Below are 25,431 nucleotides of genomic sequence, written 5' to 3' on the forward strand. Positions count from 1 at the left end.
GAATCCATTAGACAATCAGGAAGATGACTGATATAAATAAGGAGAGAAATGGATGTAAAAAAGTTAATCTCACAGTCGCAAGTTAGAACTACTCTTGTAGTTCTGACTTCATTTCCTAAAAGTATTTTTCATAGGTGTGGTGGCTGTTTTGGTTATCGACTTGACCACATCTGGAATTAACTAAAACCCCAGAATGGCTGGCACACCTGGGGAACTCTTGCTTAATTATATCACTTGAAGTGTGATGATTTACTTCTAATCTAGATCTTTGAGGTGAGAAGACACACCTTTATTCCAGATCTTTCGAGGCATGAATACCCACCTCTAGTCTGGGCCACACCTTGTGCTGAAAGCCTGAATAAAAGACTACACACACACACACACACACACACACACACACACACACAGAGAGAGAGAGAGAGAGAGAGAGAGAGAGAGAATATATACATATAAATTCTAATATTTTATAAATCAATATTCTATATGTTCTGTTACTCTAGAGAACCAAGACTAATACAGATTTTAATACCAGAAATAGGGTGTTGATTGATAGACTTGACCATGTTTTGGGGAGGATTGTGGAAGGACTTTGGAACTTTAGGCTTGAAAAGCCACTGCTGGTCTGTTCTGTGGGAGCCTGGAAGATGAGACAGCTGAGATCAGTGCAGACAATGGAGGCCTGGCTTGTGACATCTCAAAGGGAAGTTTAGAGACGATCAGGGACATTTGCTATTTTGAGTTGAGAATCTGTGGTTCTGGTCAGCTGAGGCTGAAGAATCAGCTGTGATTGACAAGAGACCAAACCAATAAAGTACAACCTTTGAGTTACTAGGACAATGGATGCTGTTCAGCTGGAGTTGTGAAATTGGTGGTGATTAAGAGAAGAGAATCACCGCTGAGGTAAATCTTTTGGCGTGTTTCCTCGGGCCAGCACTCAGAAGCTGTGTTCCAGATAGAGTCAAGGCTGTGCCTTGTGCTGGCAGCCATACTTGGTACAGTGAGAGTCACCCAGGTAATACTGAGTTTGATGGCATGAAGGGGTCATGGAAAGCAGCTGAGGCTTGGCACCAGGAGAAGCTACTGGTGAAAGTATAGCCCAGTTGCTGCAGAGACCCCAGCATTGTGGAGATGCCAGTACCATGGAGTGGTCACCAGGAACAGCAGCAGTGGAGTGGAGCCAGCCGGGGCCTGAAAGACAAGCTGTGTGTGCCGCAGAGAGGAGACAGAGAAGTGATCCCAGAGAAGCCCGGAAAATCACGAGAGAATCCTAGACATTGTCCATTGATTTATTTACACAGTTGGAGTTTGGGTTTTCTTTCATTGTATCATGATTGTGCCTAGTTCTTCCCTCTTGAAGAAAGTATTTAATGTATTTTTTTTTATAGGAGCTCATAGCTGAAAGAGATTATGTAGTTAGAGACTTAGGGTTTTAAAAGAGACTAAATTTTTAAATGTTTGAATTTTTAAAGGTTGTGGGACTTTTTAAGTTTGCAAAATGTTTAATATTGTGATGTCTTTATTAATGTGTGATTCTTGGAGGTGAACAAGAAAGGAACGATTGCAGCTTAACAGTGACCTGTGCCTCATTGTGATAAGGGGTCAGTTGTGCTGGCTGGTTTTAGGTCAACTTGATACAAGCTAAAGTCATTCTTGGGGAGGGAGTCTCAGTGGGAAAATGCCTCAACTTATAAGACCATGTGTCCAAAAATCGATTAAAAAATTAACAAGTATAAAAATGATTGGAGAGTTCATGTTCCTTTGGAAGTGATTTCATTTTGTCCATATTTAAACCACCCAACCTGGGGTTATTGTCATGCAGCTAAAGGAAAACATTTGTTCAACGGTATCTCCCTGCTTTTGATTACAAGGAAAACCAGTTTGTGTGATCTCACCCACCGGCATACTATTTTACACTTTTTCTTAATAAAGCAGATGGGACAGCTGAAATCACAGACGTCCTTTTCGTCTTTTGGGTGGATGTCCAGAAAATATTATAGAATATTTGGAATCTTTGACTGAAAAAAAGAAAAAGAACAAAGTCACACGTCAAGTTCTATGCGTGTGGAAGTTGGATGAAAGTGTTCTGGGAGCATCTCTTAGCCAGGAGAAGCCTGGATGGTTAGATGAAGAGAATCTCTGGGTATTTACCTTTAACTTTCCGTTTGTCTCTCAGTTGTGGGAGTCAATTGCTGGATCTTATCAGATGTTCTATTGCTGTGAAGGGACAGCATGACCATAGTAGCTCTTATAAATCATGTAACTGGGCTTTGCTTACAGTTTCCGAGAAACTACAGGGTGAGAAGCATTGTAGTATGCAGGTAGACATGGTGCTAGAAAAGCAGCTAAGAGATCTACATCTAGATTCAACCATAGGCAGCAGGAAGAGAGAGATACTGAGACTGGCTTAGGTTCCTGAAACTAGAAATCCCATACCTAGTGACACACTCACTCAAACATGATGTATATATTATACTCCGAGGCCACCTCTCCCTTTCCAATTACTGCAGAGGAACAAGGTTACTGTTGTTATACCGCTGGGATTTGGGGCCAGTCATCACTTCCTCTGCTGCTACTGCAGTCTTATTCTCTTGCTTGATCTGTCTTTCTCTTCTCATTTTTTCTCTTCTTTTCTTTTCTTTCCTTTCATTCGTTTTCTTGTGCTTTGTTGGGGTTTAAATCTGAATTCGCCCTGATGACTCATGCAGTAGAGGCTGGGTCCCCAGCCGATAGATAGATAGCCCTTGGGACATAAGTGGTTCATGAGGAATAATGTCAGCAGTGGATCAACCCGTTGATGGATTCACAATTTGAAGGGGTGACTGATAGTGGGTCTAGTTGGATGAATTAGGTCACTGAGGTGTTCCTTGGAAGAGTAGATCTCTTTTTGCTTTTTGGCTCTGACGTGATGGCTGGTTTTTCTGACAGCGACTGGTGGTGACTTTGTACCATGTCTCTGCCATCCTCTGATCTGGCAGAGAAGCCAGTTAAACCATGGACTTAAATCGCAAGCTAAGGACAGTCCTTTCCTCTTTTAAATTGTTTCCTTGTGGTATTCTGAGTGACACAAAACTAACAGGTCCTTCTCTAAGCGTTGCTTCAATGTTGTATGTGTAAGGTTCCCGGCCCAGAGTTTCCTTTCTCAGCATCTGCTTTTGAGATGCTAATGAGGATGACAATAAACATGCTCCTTTTTCCGTGTTTGAGTGAATGTGAATACACATGTGGATTAAACCTGAATACACGCATGCCTGCAGTCCAGAAGCCAGTGCAGTATCTCCTTGATTGCTCTTGCCTGTGAAGTCCAGAGGTTGATGTGTCATCTCGATTGCTTTCTATCTCGTGTATCAGTAGTGTCTCTAGCGAAGCCTAGCGCTTGAAGCCTTATCGCTTGCTCTAGGGAAGCCTGTCTCTGAGTCTCATGGGCTGCAGGTACAGACCCGGAGCCATGTCTGTCCAGCTTTTACAAAAGTTCTGGGATCTGAACTCCATCTAGTCTTCCCGGGCGGTTTCCCCAGTTCACTATATATATATATATAATAGTAAGCATTTGCATACTTACTCTATTTTCTACCGTTTGATGAGGTTATTCATACATTTTTTTTTTCTCAACAGGATTTTTTTTTTTTTTTTTTTTTTGTGTAGCCCTAGCTATTTTGAAAGTCTCTTTATAGACTAGGCAAGCCTCAAATTAGGGATTTTGCTTATAATTTTAAAAGCTTTTATGTTTTTTTTTTTTTAACCTTCCCATTCCCTACTAAATTGAAAGTTGATTTTCTTTTGTTAGAACTATGGGAACTCATTTATTCAATACTTTATATAATCTAAGCACGCACGTGCACACACCTACATATCTGAAGATCTTAGCAATCAATGCATTTTATATATCTGAAATGTGCCCTGAAGACTCATGGGTAATAGGCTTGGTTCCAGGTGATACAACTTTGAATTCTGCAGGTTAACAGACCTTGTGGGTCTAGACACATGGCTCACTGGTTAAGAGTACTTGATGTGCTGGTTGAGAACTCAGGTTCACGTCCCACCTTCCTCACACTGGCTTGTCATCTGCAGCTCCAGTGTCAGGGCCTTCCAGAGGCTCATTTGGACTCCCCGGTACCAGGCATGAAGCCTGTGGTGCGCAGCCAGTCAGTCAAGCAACACCCATATTTGTGAGATAAAAATAAGTCTCTAAAGTGCATCTCTCCCAAGCAATTGGCTGTATATGAAGGCAAGCTTACATTTTGAAACAGCCTAACCGTTATTAGTGAGTGAAATAATTAGAGTGCGCAGTAAAATATCCGTTTGTTTGTTTGTTTTCTTTTGGATACATTTGCTGCTGCCCAAGGCACCATTTTTTCAGGAAATACTCTCATCTAGTAATTGCATCTGTGGTATATCTCTCTGAATGTTAGTACTAGCTTGAAGGCTTGGAGGTACATGATTGCTGCTTAACTAATAAAAACTTTTAACGTTTTTCATGAGAAAAAAAAATTAGTGAAACCAAAGAATTTAGTAAGGCAGGCCCATTAGAGTATTCTAGAACGTTCAGTTCATCTTCAACAGGTTAAGAACTTGTTGGCTCGGTTCAAAAGCAAAGCGAATACCTCTAATTAGTGTGCTACTTCCCCCAGAAACCTATGGCTGAATGCTTGTTAAAAGGGAGATTTAGAGACCCTCTGGGGAATCTATTGATTACCTGAGGAGTTAACCAGCATTTCAGACATCTCTTTGCATGACTCCAATTTGGACAGTCAAGGCATTTTCCTCAGTGCAGAAACTGCCCTTGCAGAGTCCAAGGACCCCAAATGTGGTGCTTCTTTCTGGGTGCCTTGACGGGGTAACTGTGTCTTACACCTGATGCTTTGGCCTGTTTACCATCATAAAACCTGTCTGTGCCAGTACTTCAAGGTAGGCCTGGTATTATGTTGCTGATTCTTCCAACAGTGGGGGAAAAACCGGGATTTTGGCAAACTAGCGATTGCAGATACTGGAGATGGGCCTATTCCACCTTAAAGGGCCTAGGCATTCCTGGTACTTGGGTCTTGCAGAGTTTGGTCGCCACCATATTTGGAGCGTGCCTACTTTGGGGCGGGAACCTCCTCCGGAGTGGTTAGGTCACCGCTGGGGGAGGTGACCTTGTTTGGTTTTTGGCACGGGAGAGCAGCGGTGCAGTGTTTCTGCCGCCCCCCGTGGGTCTGATTGGCACTGGAGCTGCGGCGGCCCAAGCGCACGGGCGCGCCTCGCTGGCCTCCCCCGGCGGCCCGCGGCCAGGCAGAGGCGGGAAAGCCGCGCGCCTGCGCCGTGGGAACCGAGGCCGGAGGCGAGAAGCGGGGAGCGGAGGGGGCCGTTGGAGCCGAGTAGCGTACAGAGCGGCGTGTGACGCGGGGACGCCGCGCGCTCCCAACGTCGCCCCGGTTTGACGCACACGGCACCAAACTGTGAGTTTCGGGGGTCTTATTTGGTCGGATTAGCCCAGGCCCCGGCTGCGTTTTGGACGTCCGGGCTGAGGCGGTGGCGGGACTGAGGGTGGCGGAAGAAGTTGTGGGGGGACCCGGCCCGCGGCGCTCGGGCCTGGGGAGCTACGCCCTAGGTTGGCTCTCAACCCTCCGAAAGGACGCGTTTTGCCGCACAGGCTAAGATGGCGGCGGCTGCCGAGGAGGCGGAGTTGCTGCTGCACAAGGAGCCGGGGCCGCGGGGTCCGGGAGGCGGCGGCCGCGGGGGGCCGCGGAACCTTAGGTGAGCGGCGGCGGCCGCCGCGGGGCGGGACTCGATGGCGGGCGGGGGGGGGACGCTTTCCGCTCTGGCGGCCGAGGATCCGGTGGCGGACACAAAGGGGCCGAGACCGGCTCCGGACTTGGGGGGTTTTGTTTAGTCACATGTAGCGGAGCAGCCAGTGAGCGGTAGGGGGAAGGGGGCTGCGATCCGGAGGTCCCGGGAGCCCTGCGGTCGCCATTGTAACGCCCCGAGTAACGGGGCGGTCCGAGAGCAGTCAGCCGGCGCCCGGTGCGCGGCTGCTCCGTCCCGGCCTGCAGCTCCAGCCCTGGCTCTTAACTGTCCACACCCCTCCCCTGACTTTGGTACCAGAGTACATAACCTTCCCCTTCTTCCCACTGGTCTGCAACATCTTGTGCCGCTAAGTGCCTGGGAAGTAACTCCAAGAGGTAAAATAAAATAAAATAAAATAAATAAATAAACAAATGAATAAATAAAATCACTCGAAGTGTTTGGGTGGCCAAGGGGCTTGGTGTGTATCCAGCTAAAGCTTTTTGCCTCTCCAGGTCTGATTCCCTGGCCCTTGTGTCCCTGGGAGCTTAATCTCTGCCAGAGGAAAGCAGGTGTGCTCCATCCACTCCTCCTGAGAACGTGAAGATGAGTTGCCCCAGACCCTTCCCCGTGATTGGAAACTTAGGTGGTTTCTTGTTGCGAGACTTCCACTGACGACTCTCGTGTTGGGATTCATCCATGGTTTAGCGACATTAGTGAAAAAGTTTTCTTCAACTGTTTAATACTGACTTAAATGTAGTTGTTATAAAACTTATTAGATTTCAGATTTTATGTGATAAACTTAAAGAGGGGATACCCACAACTTGTGGCCCCGAAATGATGGTCCTGTTCTGTGCACAAGTTAATTTCCACAGAAGTACCCAAACACCATCATCTGTTGTGGCCAGTCCCGATTTATGCCAAATTTACTGCATCTGGGAGATGTGTTGGATTTGCCTTAATCGTGTTGTAGTTTAGTTGATTTTGGCCCTACGAAGGAAAGGATTTTAGAACCTAAACAACTAAAGTTCCCCAGATCAAGAAAACCTGCTTCAGGGCCATGTGTAAGTATCCAGTGAACTAAGTGTCAGCAGTACAGCCATACCTTATGTCGGTAGGTTTGGTAAGAAAGAAATGGAGATTCTATAGTAGAGTTATAACTCAGTGTAGACCTTTTAGATTGGTGAAACCGGAGTGCCTGACTGGTACTAATGCAGTGGTTTGTATGTTGCTGTTGAAAATGTGACTGTAAAAGTTTTAAGTACATTATATGCGTTTGCATCATGCATTGTATTGCAAGTAACTAACACTGGAGTGTGGATTCCAAAAGAGCTGGTGTCTTGTGTGTGCCACTAATACATGAAGGAATATTAAAACACCTGTAGATCTTTGAATTTTTTTGACATTTCTTAAAACTTTTGTTTTTCTCACTCCTCCCCATCCCCCCATGCATTTTTTCTTTCTTAGCTTTCTTTCAAATACAGAACACTTATGTATTAGCAGGCAGGTGATATACTAACAGTCAAATGTGTTCCCTGGATCATACAATTTTACAGGGGAAGACCGCTGAAAGAGCTACTGTTCTTACTCCTTGTCTTAGCCATATATTGAGTAAGTTAATGGTGTTATGGAAGATGGTTTTTAACTCCTACCCTAGTTCGAGTTTTGTTAGCAACTGGTAGTGGTTTTAAAAACAAGGGGCATTACTGAGCATGCTGGTTGATCAAAGGGTATTTAGTGAGACCTTCTGAGACAATGCAGTTAATGTTATGTAATCTTGTAGCGGTGTTGCTTATGTATAGATCTTGAGCACTTTCCAACATTGACATGACCTGGAAATGTAAATATTAAAACCAAAAGCACTATTACTGCTAGAAAAGGCCAAGGAGTGCAGTAGGTGTCAGAGCCATACTAGTACCTCCTACTTTGTAACACACCTCTCAGACTTCTATTTAAGTGACATTTTAAGACCAGCTACTTGGGTTGGAGTGATGGCTCAGTGGTTAAGAGCACAGACTGCTCTTCCAGAGGTCCTGAGTTCAATTCTCAGCAACCACATGGTGGCTTACAACCATCTGTAAATGGATCTGATGCCCTCTTCTGGTGTGTCTGAAGACAGCAATAGTGTACTCAAATACAATAAATCTTTTTTTAAAAAGGGAAACAAATCTTTTTTTAAAAAGGCCAGCTGCTTCTAGTACAAGTCTTAGGAAATGCAACAAGTGGTGAGATCATGGAGTTCACAGTGCTGCTTGTAAGGCTTGTGTGGGTCATTTAAAGTGCTTTTTAATTTGCTAGTTTTTTCTAAGAGGGTTGAAAGGCTAGTTCACAGTTTTCAACACTGAGTATATTTAATTACACTTAGTCTTGTGCTAATTAGGTTACTTTGAGGTTATTTGTAATTATAAAGTGAGTGTCACCTGCCTGCCTTAATTGCCTTCCAGGTTTTTCGTTTGTTCAGGTTCTAGGAGAGTTTGGGTAGCAGAAGAAAAGCTTGAGAGATACAAAATGGTAGAAGGTCTGTTACGCCAAAGATAGTGTTGCTGTAGGATTAGCAGTTTGGACTCTGCTCACAATGTGACTGTGAGGAAAAGGGTTAATTGCAAAGTGTACCAGCCACACAGGAGAGACTTGGCGTGTGGTAGAGTTGCCCAGTCTGAGTTTATAGAGCATTCTGAGTGCTTAGTAGTCCTGTTAGAAAATTAGAAAGATTTAAAATTAGTGGCTTTGTAAATTGAATATGAGTGAATGGTGGATTTTGTAATTTGTATATTCATGAGGTCTTTGTTTTTCTGCATTTATCTAGTGTATAGATGTCTTTTTGTATGTGTGAACATGGGCAGTTGCAGTGACGGGTTAATTAGACGGAGATGGCTGCTTTAGTACTGCCATTTATGCCATTGAATTGTGGGGGTTTTGAACATGACTCATTCTAGCAATGGCTCACCCTGCTGGCTGGCTAAAGTATCTCTTCTCTTACACAAACAAGTACCTCATGAGATCTGGAGGGTGGAACACCACATTTAGTTGAGTCTTTCATCTGGGAATGGAGTCTATGAAAGGGTCTCTAAGGCCTATGAAAGGGTCTCTAAGGCCTCGGTTTCTCTGCTTCTTTGTTTTTCTCAGCTCTCCAAAGTTGACCTGTGGGGTTGCATGTTTGAACTTAAGCTGGAACTCTTAGGTGATGATGGGGTTTGTATGTGTCTGTGCTTTTAAATTGAAGATCTCTTGAGATTAGAGACTTGCCGGGCTTGGAGACCCACACTAGTAATCCTCTCACTGGTGTAGCTAAGGCATAATTGAATTTGAGGTCTACCTGGGTTATAAAGACCTGTGGCCCCTTTCAGTCCCATCTTCCTGATCTCCACCCCATTCTCAAGTCCCCTCCCAGTTGAGTGAAATTAACAAGTCCTGGGTTGTAACTGTTGCTCTCTTAGAAGAGGCCCTGAGATTTCAAGAGGAGAAAGAGTGGCTTTCTTTAGGTTGGGTGATGGAGGCTGGACTAGCTTGTTGTCAGAGATGGCCTCTAGTAATCTTTGGTGGACTTTTCTATCTGTAGGGAATTGTTGAGGAGTCTTGGGTTTGTAGTTTCATAGAAGTGTAGGTAAGTGATTTATTCTATGAAACTTAGCTCTATTAACGTAGTTTATGGTAGAATTGAAGTTGTCCAAACAAATCTTATGTAGTTAGTATGCATTTCTCAGCATGTACACCCTTCATTTAATGCACAGCATTAGGGAAAGGACTAAAGTTTACCAAATGTGCTTACCTATATTCTATTAATTATTGAATTAAAAATTTTTTTTTGTTTTTTTTTTGTTTTTGGTTTTTTTTTTTTTTTTTTGTTTTGTCTCTCCACATAGCCCTGGCTGTCCTGTAACACAGTATGTAGACTGGGCTGGTCTAGAACTCACAGAGAGGTAGGTCCTCTTGCCTGGGTTTAAAGATGTGTAACCCAGGTGCTAGGACTTAGGTACACAGTACCACATGGGCACAGTACCACTCCTTGCTCAGTTGTTTCAGTCTTTTAATCTTCCTCCATGGCGTGTATGTGCTGGCACACATACACATGCTTATTGTTTTTTAGTATCAGACCACCATTAATTGGAGAGGGAGGGTGTTTCCCAATTTGTTAGCACATGGTTCATGAAGGTTTAGAGGAAAACCTTGATGGAGTTGGAACTGATTGTATTTGCTAATACTGACAGATACAAAGTAAGGGTGCATACATAATCAGCTGAGACAGGAAGAGAAACGTTTAGAAGTGTGAGCCTTCAAGGGAAACTGGCAATGTTCACATTCTCACTGCGAGCATTGAGTAGATCTTAACAGCATCACCATCTCTTCTAGAAGTCATGTAAAGTTAGCTTTCCTCATCAACAGTAGTTACTGTCATTCTTCATTCTACAGGAACTCAGTTCTCACCCATGGCAGTGTTAGGATTGTTGGCTTTTAAGGCTATATTTACAAAAATGAGAGTGTTCTCAAGAATCTTAGAGCATGCATAAAAGTGTACCTTTGGATCATAGATTAAAACCTGTAACGAGGTTAAAATTCATGATATTCCACTTACTGAAAGTGGATCAGCAGAGACTTGGGAGTGAGTGCTTTTAGTGTTGATGCCCTGGTTTATAACATTCTGAACTTTATTACTGTCCTTTAAAATTTCAATCATGTGGCTGTGACCATTAGAGGAGAGAAGTGGGTAAGTTGGTTATGTGTGCTTCAATGTATCTCTCAAATATGTATATAATACTACCACCTAGAAACAAACACACAAAACTAGGAGAGGCATGAAATGGGATCTTTCCATTGGAGAGTTTTAAGAGGGATTTTTAATTTTTCTGAATAGAGCATTTTCTTGCCCATTTCCCTCTTCCTGTGTGCCCACATGTACATATTGATACAATGTTATCTTTTCCCTCTTTAATAGTCTTTCCCAATCATAAACACAAATTCTTATTTTTAAGATTTATTTACTTTATTTATATGCGTACACTGTAGATGTTTTTCAGATACCAGAAGAGGGCATCAGATCCCCTTTCAGATGGTTGTGAGCCACCATGTGGTTGCTGGGAATTGAACTCGGGACCTCTGGATGAGCACTTGGTGCTCTTAACGGCTGAGCCATCTCTCTAGCCCACAAACACAAATTTTTAAGCCAAACAAAATTGGATAAGCTAGTAAATTTTTATTTTACACAAGGAGATAGTTAAATGTGAAATATGTTTCATTTATGTTTAAAAGTTGTTTTCAGCAATTTAAAGAATAAGGGAGAGTCTCAAATAATCTTTTTCCATATAGGGTCTTATGTGTAGCCCCCACTCCATCATGTAGCTGAAGGTAATCTTGGCCTTCCTGTTGCTTCCCAAGTGCTGGGAACAAGTCTTCCATCCTCACTGTTGGTGTGAAAGGTTGCCTCTGAATCTAGCATTGTCATCTGGGAATGACATTAATGTAAAGCTAAATGTGTTTATGTGTTTCTGTGATGCTTACCAGTTACATATTTCCATTTTTATATATAAGGAAATACCTCAGAGTTAAAGTGTTATAGTTAACAGATCACCAGGATTGAGTTTGATTCTAGAGATGAGATGTTTTTATCTTCTCAGCTTCTTGTGTGTCCGTCCATCCTTTTACCTTTTTATACAGTACTTAGCTCCTTAGCAGTCTAAGATGCATTTTCTGCTTATTCTTATTTTAAGTAGCATCTTGTTGCCCATGTTGTTATTATGTCTGCTGTATAAAGGCTCTTTGTCTCAATAGCTGGACATTGGTATGATGATATTGGCCAAAACTGAAGCTGCTTTTTCTTTGCTGAGTGACTAAAAGAAAAAAGTTAATTATAACAGAATCTCAATGGACGAGGATTACCACAAGTTTAATCAATCATGCTGTCTGTCATGCTCTGTGGAGGGCATTTAATTCAAAATTAGACATCTAAGTATACTTGGCATACTGAATGTAGCCATCTGAGATTAGTTTCTCCTGTATCTTTATACTCTAGAATGCCATAACCTTGGTTAACAGTCATTAAGTTAATATTAAAAACAGGCTTCTAACCCCAGAGCTTAAGTCAGGGTAGGAGGACAGCAGAGTTAAGTGTTTGGTTATTATATAGTAAGTTCTAGGCTATCCTGGGTTACACAGTGAACCCTTATCTCAAAAACAAAACAATAACTTTTAAAATTAAAGGGACATTAGATTATTTTCTTTTATTTCTAGGAAATTTGTTTTATGAACAGTAGCTACATTTACTCTCACCCTCTCATTTGGAGGAAAAAATATATATTCAAAGATAATCTGTGAGGTATTATAGTTGTTAATATTATATTCCTGGAAGTTGTACAGTTTAGACTCTTACTATTATAAACATGTGAGGTGTTATATACCTTAAGCTCAGTTTAGCTATTCAATGTATATTTCATATATGTGTGTTTATATATGTATGTGTGTGTGTGTGTGTGTGTGTGTGTGTGTGTGTGTGTGTACACACAGGCAATTTTCCAGGTCTGGGGTGGTACAGACAGGTTCATTCCCAGGGCTTGCAAGCAGCCAGTCTAACTGGGTTAGTGAGAGACCTTGTCTTCAAAGAGCAGAGAGTAGATAGAGCAGTTGAGGGGACACTCCAGCCAAAGGGTAGGTAGAACAATTGAGCAGACACTCCAGCTTCTGGTCTCCATGTGACCCTGAAAATGTGTACATACAAGTATATATGTCAGTAGTACAGGCCAGTACTGCACAATAAAGGTGAGTTATAAGATTTAATTTAAATTGTACCCACACTGAAAAAAACAGGTCAAAATGTAAATAAATTTCAACCCAGTTTATCCAGAATGCTATTTTAATATATAAATAACAAATATTTACATCTTAAATATATTTATATGCTACTACAGACATAAAGCACATTCCTATGTAGACCAGACACATACAGTTACTGAGTTGGACAGTATAGCTCTATAAAGTTCTTTCTAGAGTCTGGAGAAAGTGTAAAGTTGAAATTTAATTAATGATGTTTGAGAAAAAGGAATACTCAAGAGTATTCCTTAAAAAATGGATGGAGGGCTGGAGAGATGGCTCAGTGGTTAAGAGCACCGGCTGCTCTTCCAGAGGTTCTGAGTTCAAATCCCAGCAACCATATGGTGGCTCACAACCATCTGTAATGAGATTTGATGCCCTCTTCTGGTGTGTCTGCATACAGCTACAGTGTATTTACATATAATAAATAAATAAATAAAAATGGATGGAAATTAAAGCAGATATACATTGAACCCAACTGATAGATTGGAACTCCGGGTTAGGATGTGTAAGGTATAGAGACATAGCCTAATAATTATGTAGTGGAGTGTGCATGTGCATAATCTATTAGTGCTTTATGAATATTGAGCAGGTATTTATGAGAATTAATACCAATGCAGAATAAGAAAAATGCTGAAAAATTATGAAAGGCTTGTGGCTCTTCCAAGATTTCCTGTGTAGGGGGATAATGTTGTGTGATGCTGATTGATAAGAAGATTGAAAAGTGAGGAATGGCCTTTTAGTTATTTATGGTGATTTGTTTTTAATGCTTTATTTAGGCAAAGCTTAACACAAATCTATTGAGTACCAAAGAACATACACAGGTAACTTTTTTCCTAAAGTCTAGATCATGAGAATGAACCTTTTTTTTGCAGGACTGGGAGGTGGTTCAATGGCTAAGAGCCTTACTGTTCTTCCAGAGGTTCAGTTCCCAGCACTCACATCAGGTCCACAGCGGCCTAACTCAGGCTCCAGAGATTACATGCCCTCTTCTGGACTCTGTTGGGCACTGCACTTGTAATGCCTGTACACACTCTCTCTCTCTCACAAATACAGTCTTTTAATTTTTTTTCTAATTCTAGCACCTTATAGAGGTAGGCAGATCTCTGTGGGTTCAAGACTAGCCTATACTCTGTATTTTAAAACATAATCTGCACTGAAAAAGGTGTTTTGTGTTGGCTTGTCAAAACTCCCTGTCAGACAGAGTCAGCATTCTGACCTTTTTATTACCCAAGGTTGGCTTGTTTCTGAACTTACTGATGGCACACCTAGTTTTCTTTTGAAGGGTGGGAGGAGTTCATGTTCTTGCTTGCCATTGTATGAATTTCATGTAAGTCAGATGACAGACACTTGGTATGGTGGCTTTTTGCCCCATTGTGGTTTATGCCAAGATTGAAGAGGAGTGGCTCAATTTTTACTGGCAGTAAACTTTAGTGGTTAGTGCCATGATCTGGAAGTTTATTTAGAATTAGAGATTTGAATTGCCCCCACAGATAACAGCTACCTTTTCATTATAGTATTATTTATGTATATAGACAAGTATGTGGATTGTCCCCTTAATGGATGCCTTTTGGAGCCTTTTTTAATAGTAGCTTCTAAATTAACTGAGGTTTTTTAGGGAGCGTAATAAGGTATTTGATAATTTATTAATGTGATTGTGACGGTAGTAATAAATTGTACTTGTTTTTACAATAAGTATCCCCACCTTTTAAGTAAAAGGGTTCTAGTACTTGTAGCTAAACTATGAATAACCTATGAAGGAGCCTGACCTTACATGTTGCTCATGATTATGAATAGTGACTGTTTCCTACAAAAAGATGCTTTACCAACCGAATGATGCAATGGGATTGCTGGCCTGGGTGATGCTGGCCTGGTATCCTAGCACCTGGGAAGTGGAGCCCAAGGGATTGGGAGTTGAAGGTCATCTTATGGCTGCAAGGTTAATGGGGCCATCCTGGGCTATGTGATCCTGTGTCAACTCTTCCCCACCCCTCATCTCCACAGGAAGAAGAAATGGAGAAATGTAATTGTTTATCATTATCTTTGCTTATAGTGTTTGAATTTTCTCTTCAGTCGGAAGCAGTGATGACCTGACTGTTGCTCATTAATGCCAAGCAGCGGGAGCATTGTGATGGCGTAATATTAAATGATTATGATGGTGTAATATTAGATTGGTGCTGTGGAGAGAATTTCTTTTCCCTGAGATCTAGAGGACTTAGAGTTGTAAAGGTATATAGTAAAGAAAATATTCAGCTTTATTATGCCTAGTTATGAAGAATGAATATATTTTGTATATTCTGTAGAAATTGCCATAAAAGATATTATTAACATTTAGATTATTAATGTGTTTGAGCTAATGAATAAAAATTTGTATTTTATGTGAAGAATTTTGGGGTTTTTTGGAATAAATTTTTTTAATATATTGCTGCTCTTGAATTTGCATAGCTGCCTTGAAGAGACCATCTGCTGTATTTTCAGGGTAGGCGACGAGGGCTGATGTGCAGTTGGGTAGATCACACATTAAAAAAGATACATGCTTTGACTTCAAAATGTTAGGATTTTATAAAAGTGGGGGTTTTTGTACTGGATTTAGGAATTCACAAAATAATTAGAGCATCATTGAAGCTTTTGTGTGTAGAAAACCTGAAGACAATGTTTTATGTTACTGTGTTTGATAACTACTTGTGAGTTTGGTTTTGAGAAATTTGATTTTGTTTTCAGAAACATTGTTTGTATCATGGTATGCCCCACTTTTCATATCCTTCTTATTTTTGAACTTTGAAACTTTCTATTGCAAAAATGGTTTTCACTGCAGTATGTGTTTTGCATTTTCCATTTGAAGTTCAGTATGTTGCACTTTGAATTGGACCTGAGCCTGAGCAGCCTACCTTGACATGCAGGCAGGGACACAACAAAAATCAAAGTAGGAGCCATACCGATTAACTGCAGAACACATCTGTAAACATTACAGAGTTGAAAATTACAATGTCAGTAAAAGTGATATGGTTTACAAGGCACATCTGCCTATCACATATATTTGAACTTGGAGTGATAGGATAAGTTTTATTATAATATATAGTATATTAATATTATGTATCATATACTATAACATTATGTTTAAAACATCTTGTTTACATCAAGTGGAATTGACAATCTATGGTGGAAAATCCAGACTAAAAAACAATTTTCTCTACGGAAATCCAAAATCCAACAGCTTCTTCAGTGAAGTATTTGTTAAGGAACTGATAATTAACAAGACTGGAAACCACAGTCATGCTGCAGCGGCCCTGCACCGGCTCCTAGGGTGTTGTACACTGGTCCAGGGTCTGCTGGGGGTGCTCTGCAGAGCTGGGGAGTAATGCATGGTTTAGTAAGCTGCTTTGAAAATGATGTAGCTAGCCACATTTTGAAGAAGTGCTGTGACTAGATAAAGGGGTTTATGGAGAAATGGCAGTTGAGAAAATCAGAGGTGAGGATTGTAGGGTGCAGTCATCTTTCTTGACTGAAGTTAATTTTAAAACAAAGGTAACACAAATAGACCTGATGAATTGTAGAATGACCTGGAGGGGTCTGAAATTTTCCTTGATGTGAAGTAAAAGGTTTCACTGATCATTAGTTGACCAGAATTCCATGAAAAACAAACAAGCAAGCAAACAAAAAAACCTAGCCAGAATATGCTTGGGAAGGGAGTGCAGTTGAAGGGCCAGGCAAGGTGGAGGAGACACCAAGACACGAAGGGAGGATGGCGGTGGGTATGTTTCTGAGACCACTTTTCAAAGTGCTGCCTCCAACTCACTGTATAGATGAAGTCAACTTGACATGCACAGATATGTCCTTGTCTCTGCTTCCCAAAGGCTGGGATTAAAGCTGTGTGCCACCACATCCAACAGAAGATGGATTTAAACAATTGATAATACGAAATACAGAGCTAAATAAAAATTAAGCCGCTTGGTGCTGGAGAAACGGCGTAGTGAGTAACGCAAGTGTGAGGGCTTGAATTTGATAAAAGCTGATAGAGATTTGTGCATTTGTAGTCTCAAGTTCCCCTCTCTCTGTGTGTGTGTGTGTGTTTGTTTGTGTGTGTGTATGTGTAGGGGGTGGATCTGTGGAGCTTTCCACAGGCCAGTGTTAAGTCTAGGTGAATTGACAAGCTTCAGGACATCTCCAGCCTACACAGGCAGGCACACCCGTGAATAAACTCACATGAACACACGTACCAACAGGAACACAGGAACATAGACATGCCTAGGGACTATTCACAAAATGGAACAACGTTACTGTTTTCTGCTATTCAATCATTTAGTTGGTGATAAAGTTTACATTTGAGATATACATTTTTAAGATTTATATATTTATATAGATATGGGTACTTTTCTGCATGTACCTCTACACACCAGAAGACAGCAAGAGGCAGTTGTGAGCTGCCATGTAGGTGCTGGGAATTGAACTTGGGATCTTTGGAAGAACAGTGAGTTTTTAAACACTGAGCCATCTTTCTAGCCGAGTTATAGATTTTAAGATAACGTCTTTTTTTCTTAAGTTTGGTGTAAGAACACTTGAGACTAGCCTGGTCTACATAGTAAGCTTCAGTACAGTCAGGGCTACAGAGACCTTTCTCCAAAACAAACTCCACATTAAAACCCAAGAAAGGGGCTGGAGAGATGGCTCAGTGGTTAAGAGCACTGACTGCTCTTCCAGAGGTCCTGAGTTCAACTCCCAGCAACCACATGGTGGCTCACAACCATCTGTAATGGGATCTGATGACCTCTTCTGGTGTGTCTGAAAACAGCTACAGTATACTTACATAAAATAAATAAATAAAAATAAATAAATAAAACCCAAGAAAGTTGCTCTTTAATGGTTGAAGTTTCAATGAAATGTTTCAGTTCAGTGTAACGTGGTACTGAATTTTAATGAAAACTACATGTTAGCCGTAGTGTAAGAGATAATTGATAGCAGAGCTGGTAGACAAACAGGCAGTAATTAAAGTTAATGATCTGGACTATCAGTTTCTGTTATTAAATAGGTACCTATTTTGAAAACTTAGAGGTACTTTCTTAGAGGTGGGAAGAAGTCAGGCCACACGCTTGGGGCTCTGCCTCTGAGCTATGCCTGTGCTTGGCATTAGCAGGAAATACTTAACACATTTAGTTCCAGGAGTGGTACGTGTTTTTATAGTTCAGATCATTTATCTTTACTAGAATTCTAAAAACTCCTTAGTTGAATGTATATTATGCTTTATAAGGTCTAGAAGTATGTGTGTAGAAGAAGATCATTCTTAGAATAGAATTATAAAAAACAGGAGAGTTAGAGCAATAACAACATTTAATTAAATATTGTTTTTTAGAAGATTAGAGTTCAAAAATTTTGGAGTAAATAGAGTCTTATGGTTTTGAATATGTACATTTTAGCCATAATAGTGCTAGCTTACAGAAGCATGATAACAGCGTTTAGAAACACAGGAAAATAGTTAAATTTGACTCTGAGTTAATTGTCCCCCAAATCAGATAAAAGACACTTTCCCTGTTGCCAAGTAGGAACTCGAGGTTTCACCTCAGTTTCAGCCTGGGACTTGATATGGATAGGGTGGGTGAGGAGAGGCAGGGACTTGATATGGATAGGGTGGGTGAGGAGAGGCAGGGACTTGATATGGATAGGGTGGGTGAGGAGAGGCAGCTGAGAACCAGGCTCTGATTGTGGGTGCAGCAGGCGAAGCTTGCCCTCAGGTCCAGTTCCCCTGCCGCTGTGGCTCCTGAGCTGTGGGAATGAGGACCACTGTCATGCTTGCTGTGGCCATGGGTGCCTGTAAATTGAGTAGTAATGAAAACTGGGTGCCCACAGGAGCCGATGGCGTTGTGTGAAGGGCACCAGGACATTAGGTGGCCATCAGACACCCACTCCTTATCTGCAGAAGCACTTAGCATAGGAAAGGTGAAGGACCTCTCCTACGCAATTCTAGAAGCCCTTAGGCTGGGATGCTGTTCTTGGTGATTAAAATGGCACTCTAGGTAGACATCTTTTGCTGGGGGAATTGTTTTTCTGGTCGCCTCCTGGTGATTAAGCCTGTTTTACCACTTTTCCTTTCAAATTAATTATCTGAGACTTAACCAGAATTGATTTTTGCACCTTATCCATGAAAAATTTGCTGGGTTTGTTTTGTTCTTTCCCCTCCCCTCCCCTACTCTTCCCTCCCTTTCTATCCCCTCCCCTCCTCTTCTTTCCCCTCTTTTTTGGTTAAGGCAGGATCTGACTCTAAACCAGGTTGGCCTGCCTACAAACTCAGACATCACCCACCTCCTGAGCTGGAATTAAAGGCTTGTGCCACTCTGTCTAGCCTTGCTGTGTTTTTAACAACTGATAACTAATGATGAAAATGAAAAACAGTAAAAACAATACTAAAACACCAAAGCAAACAGATGGTATTTCTGTGCTAAACCAATTGAGTGAAAGAGGAATTTAATTGTTTTATTATCCAGTGTATTAAACAGTATTAGGTTTAAATTTGTGATTAAAAATCGCTTTGAGACTAAACAATGATATCTCTCAAGTTGTTAACCCCAGGGTTGAGTTTTAATTCACCTTTAGAATTTTATAAATCAAGTAAATCATAACTAAAGACTGGACTGATTTGAATATAAATTTTTTATCTAATAAAATATTCCAGATGTTCCCAGGAGAGTACATATTTTCTCAAATTCCTGTGAATCTTTCTGTTTTATTTTAAAATGTTTTAGAAAGTTTTATATTGAGGACTGGAGAAATGACTTGTGGGTTATGAGCACCTGTGTTGCTTCTGCATAGAAATCTTTTAAAGAAGGTTGTATATTGGCTTCAAAGAGGGTTTTAATATTTTATAAGAGAATTTCTATAGACCGTGTTATTTTACTGTAGTGTAGTAAAACTCAACATTAAGTGATAGTAACCAGAGTAAGCTACCGTGCCTTGTTCAAACATGAACATATAATATCCTTTATTTGAACATGGTAGGTTAAAGAGCCATTTCACATCATATCCCATTAGAATTATAACATGGGATTCAGAGTGATCACTAAAGTCACCCTGGCAACAAGTGGTGACTACCTGTGTAGAGAAACCTGCAGCCCGATGGCAGGGCCTGCAGTTACTTGGTCGTGAGTTGGTAGGTACAGGGACTGGTAAGTCTGTAAAACAGGCAGCACTCATGGAGCTTTTACCTTCATATTTCTGTTCTACTCTGAACTGGAAGATCTGCATAGATGAGAATAACTAGACACAGTGCAGGCTAAGATTATCCTGGCCGCACTTTTAAAAAGTATTTACTCTTAGAACTGAGGATGGCAAATATTTGAGAGTAGGCAAAAAATGTCAGAAGTAGAAAGAAATGCTACAAGAAAACAGTAAAATGTTTAGGAGTTAAGGAAGAGTCGTAGAAATGTAGACTATGCAGTAACGGGGTGGGACGTAGAGAGCTCTACACAGCTAAGAGAAGAGTTGGGAGTCAGAATCTTAACAGAAGGTTGGATAGTAAAGTTAAATCTTTCAAAAGGGTAAATGGGTGAGCGGCAGAGAAGGTAAATTAGAGCATTTGGAGATTCACCATGGGAAAAAGAATTACAGACTCAGGGAAATGGGGTGAGGAGTAAGTGGTAGCAAGAGTTGAGTTTTATATAGCGGGTTCATTGGAGCCTGGCCATGGTAAGTAAGTACCTGAAACACGGTTGAAATTCGAGATCTGTGGGGTGTGGAACTAGTTCAGGTTCTACCTGGGTGGTGTAGCAAGACAGTGTCTTAAAGAAAAGACCATGGTGAGGGTGGGTCGGCTGGGCTGTCGCTCAGTGATGGAGCACTTACCTAGCATGCAGAAGGCTTTGAACACAGATGCCTTACAGAATGTTTAGCATAGTGTTTGAAAACATGTCCCTGTTGAAATTTTAGACAACCAGAAAAAGGGAAGTGCTTCCCCTTAATCATAGAAAGGATTGCAAATGAGCATTGGAAATAGTTGGTGATGGGATAATGCTTTCAAGGAAGTTACTCTGTACTCCTTTGCACTCCTGTCAAGTGAGGGAGCAGGAATAATGCCTCGGGGTTACTGAAAGGCACACTTTAAAGATGATGGCGGTAAACTGCAGAGAGCAACAGTCCATTCTAGACGTGGGTGAATAGAATCCCTGCAGTGCTGGGAGAGGAGGGGTCAGTTCAGATCAGGGCAGGAGGATAAGCAGTTCTACTGCTGTGTCTTTGGGAAAGCAGAACTCTGGTTGAACCCGTTCCAGCCCCTGGAACCAGAGCTGTTGGAGATTTCAGAGGTGTTTCTTGTTTTGAACATTTAAGTGGAAAATACCAGTAGACCATCAGATGCCCCAAAGGGTGTTTATAAAGTGAGATTTTATGTTTGAATTTTTAAAAAATGGTTATTTGATTTTGGTGTGTGACTTATGTTCTAGCAGAGTTAGGGAATATTTTGTTTTTTTGAAACTTTGAAGAGTGATGCTAATTTTTCAGCACCGGGCATAGATGTAGACCTCAGAGAAATCACTGAGTCTCTTGGGTAGGCCTGCTCAGTTCTTATATCTTGAGTCAGTTTTGGCAGCTTATGTTACATTTTGTTTTTTTGAGTCATAGTTTATCTGTGTCCCATGGCTGTCTTGGAACTCATTCTGTAGATTAGGCTGGCCTCAAATACATATAGGTCAGCCTGCCTCTGCCTCCTGGGAGCTGGGATTGAAGGCTTGTGCCACTACTGCCCAGTTTATGCTCCTTTTAAATAGAAAGGTCTCAAAATTTGGACATCATCCTTGCACAGAGGCCATGTTAATATAAAGAAGTATGGGTGAGACATGACAAAGCACCTGTGGCTGAGAAAACTGAATTGTGTGCTATTAGGATGAGTGGATGAGCTAGCCAGCAGTGTTTCTGGCCTGCAGCAGCATGTCAGGAAGGCGACTGGCTCTGGCTCTTCACTAGCTTCTCTCCCGTGTTTCAGGGAGTTCCTTGGCTATATAGCTGTTCTGCGATGGGTGAGTCTTGCACCCGGGCTCTTCCTCTACCATGCAGCCCCCACACCATCCTCTCTCAGCTGTCTCTTAGTCTGGAACATTGGCTACTGGTTCCCTCATGGAGCTGCAGGCCACCACGCTGAATCCGCTCTTCCTGGCTGCTCCTCTACTAGCAGAAACTTAGCTCACATTCTCCACAGCCCGGTAAAAACATGACTCACAACCATCAATTGTCAAACAGGTTTATATGTTAAATTCTCAGTCCACAAACCCTGTATGTGATAAGCTTATAACCAGTGGACAAAGATATAAACTGCTCATCCAGAAAAAATTAATTAGACCCATAGAAGCCCTTAGAAATAATCATAACAACCTCATCAAGCTAGAGATGCACCGAGAGAGAAACACACGTCAGCTTCCATTTTGCCTCCAGAATCTCCGCCTTCTCTTCCTTTCTTCCACTCCTTTAGCTTCTTTCCCTACTACCTCTCCACTGTCTAATCATGTATCACCTTAACATCAACCTACAACATCTTGTCAGACTTGAGCTGAGTGTTTGAATGGTGGTGGCAGGATTCTGTAAAAGCAGAAGTCTGTGCCTATGATCTGTCGCATCCCGAGACAGGTACTCTGGTACCATTTCTTACAGGTTCAACTCAAGAACTGTTGTGGTTGGAGAAAAGACTGCCTCTTGGTGGGTTTCATTGACCGAGCCTTGATGGGTGATTATGTGGAAACAGGATACAGTTGTGATTGTATTCTATTTATATGTATTGTGATAAGTACTTGGCTGGCCTGTAACTCTGTACCACATGTGTACAGTACCCAAGGAGGCCAGAAGAGGGTGTTGATTGCTGAGACAGAAGTTACAGTTGGGTGTGACTCTCTTTAGGTGGGTGATAGGAACAGAACCTAGGTCCTCTGGAAGAGTAGACAGTCCTTTTTTTTTTTCTCTTTTTTTAAAGATTTATTTATTTTATTTATATGAGTACACTGTAGCTGTCTTCAGACACATCAGAAGAGGGCATCAGATGGCTTTGAGCCGCCATGTAGTTGCTGGGAATTGAACTCAGGACCTCAGGAAGAGCAGTCAGTGTTCTTAACCTCTGAGCCATTTTTCCAGCCCCCCTAATTTTCTTCCAGTAGTTTCATGTTTTAACATCATGTGTCTTGATTTTTATACATTTTGTGTTAATTTTTACATATGATATGAATTGTCTTTGTTTTGTATGTGGACATTGGGCTTTACCAAAATCATTTTTAAAGAGATGTTTTCCCCATTGTGTATTCTTGGTATCTTTATGAAAAACAATTTAGCCCTATGCTGGGTTTCTTTCTGTGCTATTCCATGGATAACAACTTTTAAGTTGTTATACTAGTCTGTTTTTAATACTGATTTTTACTATGATTTGAAATCAGGAAGAGTCAAGCTTCCAACTGTATTGCTTTTTATTCAAGGTTGTCTTGGCTCTTTAGGGTCTTGGGCTGTGGTAAGGTGGCTCTTTCTGTTGCTACAAAACTGTCAAAAGATTTTGACAGGATTGCATTGATTGTAGACCACTTTAGATGGTTTTGCTAGTTTAACTTTATGTGTTTATTCATGCCTTTAATATCATTATGATTTTCATAGAACAATTTCTTGGTTAATTCCTAAATGGTTTTGGTGCTATTATAGATGAAATTGCTTTTCATTTTTAAAAAAATTAATCGTTGTATATATAAGTCTATATGTAAGTAATGAGTGTTTTAAAAATATTTATTTATTTATTTATTTATCTATCTATCTATCTATCTATCTATCTATTTATTTATTTATTTATTTATTTATTTATTTATTATGTATAGTGTTCTGCCTGCATGTTTGACTGCAGGACAGAAGAGGGCACCACATCCAATTACAGATGATTGTGAGCCACCATGTGGTTGCTGGGATTTGAACTCAGGACCTGGAAGAGCAGTCAGTGCTCTTAACCACTGAGCCATCTCTCCATCCTGTAATGAGCGTTTTTAACATTGCTCAGTTTCTTTATTAGTAGCAACAGGATTTTATTTTATACTCTTTTAGAGTATTTTTCTTTTAGTTTATCATCAATAGTCAAAGAAAAATTTCCCCCTTTCTGAATTGGATGCATTTTATTACTTTCCTAATTGCTACATATGAATTTCTGGTGCTGGATTGGATGGGAAGGGTAAGAATAGGAAGTTTTGATTTGTTCCTGATCTTAAAGGAAACATGTTCAGTCTTTGGCTCTTGTGTGTTACTTGTGGGCTTTTCACACATAAAATTCTTCCAGTTTGTGGTCTGTGTACATCAGGTGTCTAGGATAGCTGTGAGTGTTGCCAAGCATGTCTGTAGATGACACTACCATACTATGCTGTGAAAAGTTGGATACCCTTTAATGTATAGTTTTTATTAGCTTGAAGTGGTTACCATATTTAGTGATTAGTGCTGAGTTTGGTGGGTGGGTTTTGTGCATCAACTGAGAAAGTTGTGTGTGTTCCCCACCCCTACCCTGGTCATCTCCATTACTGTTGACAGCATTGATTGTTCTTGTGTTGAGTGTCCTTGTGGTCCAGGAATATGACTCACTTGGTGGTGGCACAGACTCGTTTGCTGTGGTAGCAGATTTGTTTTGACAATATGTTACTTAAGTCATTTGCATCCTTCTTTAAAAATACTAGATTAGTTTTCTTCTTGTGCCTTTGTCTTGATTTGGTTTCAAGATAATGTTGCCCTCATGTTGACTCTTTAAATGTTTGGTAGAATTCTCTAGAAGCTGTCTGTTACTGGGCTTTGGAGTTTTAGAAAATCTTAATGTTTTGCTTGAATGTATATGTGTGCATCCCAGAGACTGGGTGGGGTGTCAAATCCCTTGGAATTGGAGCTAGATAGTTGTGAGCCACTGTGTGTGTGCTGGGAATTGAACTTGGGTCCTCCAAGAGCACCAAGTGCTTTGGATCACGGAGCCATCTCTCTAGCCCCTTAGTTGAAAACTTTTAGTTACTGCATCTTGTTACTCATGTCTCTGTGGACTAAAGTGCTTGACAAGAATGACTTTAGGGGAGGCAAGGTTTCTTATGGCCTGGGATCTTAGAGCCTGTCAGTCTGGAGGCTCGGGTCATGGCAGTGCAGTTTGTGACAGCTCACTCCAGCTGACCTACATCTGACAGGCTCCACATCATGAAGGTTCCCTAGCCTTTAAAAATAGTATTGCAAGCTGGGGGGACCAAGTCTTCAAAGCACAAGCATTTGGGAGGTGTTGTGGTAAATACTAAAAATGGTGCTACCATTCCATGCTGCCCCTGGCTCTCTGACCCAGGCAATCTGCAAGCCGTTCCAGCATGGCATCTTGCCACGCTGCTCACACTCACAATTCCCTTAGTGGGTAGTTACCACAGCAGGTTCACGTGTCCCACTTTTGTGGCGGGCTTGGTGTGTCCCACCACTGCCCCTTCTCCTGAACTCGATTAAGTTGCCACATGAAGGAAAATACCACACAATAAACTCCGATCCAATTGATATAATTTTCCCATCTAGACAGCACAAATCATCCTGTGCACACCCACCCCTTATAAAATATCCATAACAACCTGTATCTATGCAGAGATGCTCAGAGAGGAATGTCCACATCTGCCTCCATTTTGCCTCCAGCTCTCTCCTTTCACCTTTGGCTCCTTTTCTTTCTAAAATTTTGTTCTCGCCCATCCTTCCTTCCTTCCTTGTCCAGTGACAGGCCTCGTTTTATCTTGCCTTTCTGCATAAAGACATCATCTTACAGGGAGGCATTTCACATTCAAACCAGAATAGCATTAATCCTTTTAGTAGTTATGGATTATTCAGAAATTTTACTTTTCTTGTGACTTAGTTTTGATATTTATGATTTATTTTTAA

The 25,431-nt window shown here is 41.2% G+C and overlaps 1 protein-coding gene across 6 annotated transcripts in view; it reads left to right on the forward strand.

Annotated features, from left to right (window-relative positions):
• Window positions 1-5,326: 5,326 nt before the first annotated feature.
• Window positions 5,327-25,431, forward strand: part of ZNF644 (zinc finger protein 644) — a gene marked incomplete at its 5' end in the record, with an annotated part of 133,432 nt that continues 113,327 nt past the window's right edge. For 2 of the 6 annotated variants that reach the window (XM_080925022.1, XM_080925017.1), the window contains one exon: window positions 5,636-5,733. In XM_080925022.1, coding sequence (XP_080781148.1) covers window positions 5,636-5,733 — 98 coding nt within the window. Of the gene's footprint in view, window positions 5,436-5,635; window positions 5,734-6,785; window positions 6,825-25,431 lie in introns of those variants that run through there. The other 4 variants (XM_080925018.1, XM_080925021.1, XM_080925020.1 and 1 more) reach the window with 3 other exon arrangements.

This window comes from Micromys minutus (genome assembly GCF_963924665.1).
Source record: "Micromys minutus genome assembly, chromosome: 11".
Taxonomy (NCBI): Eukaryota; Metazoa; Chordata; class Mammalia; order Rodentia; family Muridae; genus Micromys; species Micromys minutus.